This window comes from Xiphophorus hellerii, chromosome 20 (genome assembly GCF_003331165.1).
Source record: "Xiphophorus hellerii strain 12219 chromosome 20, Xiphophorus_hellerii-4.1, whole genome shotgun sequence".
Lineage (NCBI taxonomy): Eukaryota > Metazoa > Chordata > Actinopteri > Cyprinodontiformes > Poeciliidae > Xiphophorus > Xiphophorus hellerii.
In genome coordinates this window covers 32157548-32161630 of record NC_045691.1, presented here as the reverse complement: position 1 = coordinate 32161630, position 4083 = coordinate 32157548, and the positions used below count along the sequence as shown (strand labels likewise).

At 41.0% G+C, this 4083-nt stretch overlaps 1 protein-coding gene across 1 annotated transcript in view; it reads left to right on the top strand.

Moving 5' to 3' along the window:
* Positions 1-347: 347 nt before the first annotated feature.
* LOC116710720 (lysine-specific demethylase phf2-like) overlaps positions 348-4083 on the top strand; it is a 33652-nt gene continuing 29916 nt past the window's right edge. The window contains 4 exon segments of the mRNA XM_032549904.1: positions 348-573; positions 770-884; positions 2588-2748; positions 4023-4083. Coding sequence (XP_032405795.1) covers positions 384-573; positions 770-884; positions 2588-2748; positions 4023-4083 — 527 coding nt within the window. The 5' untranslated portion in view covers positions 348-383.

The following is a 4083-nucleotide window of genomic DNA, read 5'->3' as shown; positions in this document are numbered from 1 at the left end:
GTGAATATTGTTAACTGTAAACGTTCAAACCTGACCTGGTGGGCTGGTCTGTCAGTCAAACCTCTCACTGCAGAGCAGAAGAGGACAGAGGCTGATTTTTAAACCTTTGCTGACGAAGATAAGACCAGGGAATAACATGGGCTTCACGTGTAAGTATCGTCCAATCACGATCCCCCAAAATTAAGAAAATCGGCGCCCAGAAATCAACTGGTCGATAAATGTATCCTATATTATACATGTATATAATGTAAACAGCACTGCCAGAGATGCAATAAGTTCATAGCAGTTGTGTGAATGATCTAATGATTGGACTGCTGATTGCAGCCAGTCCACATTGTTAGCAGAACTTGAGGGCCCCAAAACCACATTTTGCTTAGGGCCCCATGGAGGCTTGGGCCAACCCTGCCTACAACACATGGCAGAGGTCAGAGTGTCTCTGCTGTCGTCTGTTTGTTGACAATAAGCCACGCTGCGGTTCTGCTTTCAGCTGTGTTGGGGTGGATGAAGACGATGCGCCGGACATCGACATCTATCACTGCCCAAACTGCGAGAAGACCCACGGCAAATCCACATGTGAGTAACAGCACTGATTCAGTAGGCCACTGGGTGGCAGTGTGGGCCTCTGTTTTAATGGCTTCAAATTTTAATGAGATTGTGTTGAAGACAAACGTTTATTGACTAGACGTTTTAAGACTAAAAATGAGAAAATGCTTTTTTAAATTCAGATGCATCTTGCAGTCTCTATTTCTTCTTGCTTCTGACTTTTCAGTGAAAAAGAAAAAGAACTGGAGCAAACACGACACGGGGCAAAGCACAGACATCCGGGCGGTTCAGAACGGCAGCCAGGTTTTCATCAAGGAGCTGCGCAGTCGAACGTTCCCCAGGTGAACACCTCTCCGTCCCGTTGATTGTTTCCGAGAACAGGCCACTCGGTGTTCTCTCCACCTTAACACCGAATGACTGTTTTCGATGTTTGCTGGAGAATTTGAAGAAAACCTCGCTGGAAATGCTAGCGTGAAGCTGTATATCACACTGAGTTGAGGGTTGCTGTTTGGGGTGAAGCGGGGTTGCTAATGAGCACAACCATCATACATAGTTTCTTGCAGATGTTTTCATACTTTGAAACTTTAATGGATTTTGTTGGGTCTTTATCCCACAGATACACGCGTTAATATTAAGCAGACAGGAAATGATACTTGGCTTCCATGTCTTATTTACAAATGAAAATCTGATAGGTGGGATGGTCAGTGTGTATCCAGGCCTGCTGGGTCAGTACTCTGGAGATCCGCAGCGACTGCAGGTCATCAGGGGTTCCACTTAACCGGCTTTGAACATCTACAGCACATGTACCAAACTTGGGGCCCAGGGAGCCAAATCTGTAACGCTGTAGCTTTTTAGACTCCAAATTACATCAATAAATCCCTCCAGTTTTTCACAAATCCACAAAATTCACGCAAAATCAACAAATTCCCACATTTTTTAAATGATTTTTACTGAAAATGTTTCTCAAAATTTGCCATAAACATTGGATTTAAGTGATTGTTGCCTCAGCCTCACTTAATGTCAAGTTATAGTCCGTGACTTTTTAAAATAAAAAGTTGCCTTTAATGTCAGACATTAGCGCAAATGTAGTAAAAATTCCTTACAAATATTTATAAATTATTTGTAATTATGAAAACCCCCACTAAAATCAATCACAAAGTCCTGGATGGATTTTATGATGTTCCATGGTGAAAAGATGTTTAGTATTATTTAAGTTTAAGAAACAATTACTGAATGCTGAAACAAACAGCTACTTATTGATATTTTAACAGTTTAATGGGTTTATTAGTACACTCTGGCACAACCGGCCCTTTAAGAACATTAAGATTTTTGATATGGCCTAGATTTTAGCTGTTGAAGAATTTCTCTTTTGTTGTTTGCTAAAACCAAGAGCCATTTCTTCAGCTAGTGCCAAACTAGCTTGTTTGTTTTGGTTGTATTTTACCCACAATGCCCTGGCGCTGTAGTTTGCATTTTGCTTTTGGAGCGGTCTCCGGTCCGCTTGGTGTTCACATATGCATTCGAGCCACACCAGAGTTCGCTTCAACCAAACTGAGACCGAAGAGTTTAGGCAGACAAAAGTTTTTTTTAATTTTTTTTTATCCAAATCAGAGTTTGATTACGCATTCACACCTCCCCAAATGAACCGGATCTTGCAGACAAACAACCTAGAGTTTGATTGATGAGGACTGAACAAGACTGGTGGGAACCACTCTGCATTCCTTGCAGGTCTGGGTTCATGGCTCTCCATGGTGCTGGTTGTTCTCAGTTGTTCTCTGAATAACTTCTGCAGACAGAACAACTGGAGTAGTGGACCCTACTTACAAATGGGCTCCACACTCTAGAGATATCTACATGGAGAAACCACACAAGGATGAATGAATGGATATTGATGGATGGTCAGTTTTCAGCTTGTGTTTCACCACCTCCAGCTGCCTCCACATGGGGGTGCTGTGGTCCACCCTTGAGGGGCTGCCTTACGTTAGTTATGGGGCCGAGCTGGGTCCAGCCGGTTACAGTAAAACCAAACTCCTCTCTCTTCCAGCGCTGACGACATCGTGGTGAAACTGAGCAGCAGTCAGCTGACCCTGGACTACCTGGAGGAGAACGGCTTCAACGAACCCATCCTGGTTCAGAAGAAGGACGGTCTGGGCATGTCCATGCCTCCCCCAACCTTCTACATCAGTGATGTGGAGAAATATGTTGGTAGGAAGAAATTCCAGCAGCCTACCTAGAGCTCCCTGGTAGCATCAGTGCCTCTACTGGCCTGTGAGGAAATGTAAAAGCACCTGATTGGAGCGCAATATTTCACCATTAAGATGGTACAACACAATATCTGTTCAATTTTAAAATATACTTACTTTAAACCAGGGGTCATCAAGCTGTGGCTCTGGGGCCAATGTTGCTCTTTAGACCTTCCATGATTATAACATTGGCTAAAAATGATAAAGAACCAACCAATGTTTTAAAATCTGGATTTAATAACAAATGCACATTTTTGATTTCTAGTTGTTTCCTTTAAATATTAAATAATTACATTGAATGGTCAGAATGACACTGAAAGTACCAATAATAATACTTTAGAACCATTTTTTATTTTATCAGGTTGGAAACCAAGCACTTTATTATATAATTTTCCACAAATATCAACATCCCATAGAAGAGTTTTCCATCCTTCTTTATTATACAAACTAAAAATTTATATAAAAAGTTGGTTCTTTCCTTTTAGTACAGTGTATGTGACTATCTGACTGTAAATGTATGGATTTCTATTATTATTATTTTATTTATTTATTAATTTTTTAGTATTTCCTCATGTTTGGTTCCAAACATGGCTACCACCACCTGTTGACATAATTTGAAACAACTTAGTGAAATTCTGCTGTCTTATTAGCAACATGTTTCACATAACACATACAATTAATTTAATAGGACAAAGTGTTATGTGCCTCTGGAGTTCATGTAGGAATTACATTTTTATTACTGAACTGCTTTAAATAATTGTAACAATATTTAATGATAGGATTATGCCATAGAGGTGCATGAGTAATTATAACAGATGAGTGATTTAAATTTAAAGCAGGATTTTATTCTGCTGATTGAAATGTGTCCATAACAAAAGTTGTTATCTGATGACTTATTCGTATGTGTTCATTCTGCTTAAGTGTCAAATGAAACTTTAGTTGTTTTTTTTGCTTCCTGTTGGAAACTATATAAAGTTCCATTGTTTACAGAACAAGTAGGGAGTAGGATAAACCCAATGAAGGAAAGCAAAAGTTCCAAACGCGGAGCTGGGAATCTGACCTGCACGCAGTGCCGCGTGATCTCCAACAGGGGGAGCACCTGCTCTCTGAATACGCCGATGTTTGGGTGGTGGTGACAGAATCCCACCAGAGATGCGTTCAGCTACACTGACTTCATGACATGTTGACCTCACCTGTAGGTTCTGTGTCTTATCGGGTCCTGTTCTGCTGTCTCAGGTCCAGACGTCCCCGTGGACGTGGTGGACGTCACCAAACAGACCGACAGCCAGATGAAGCT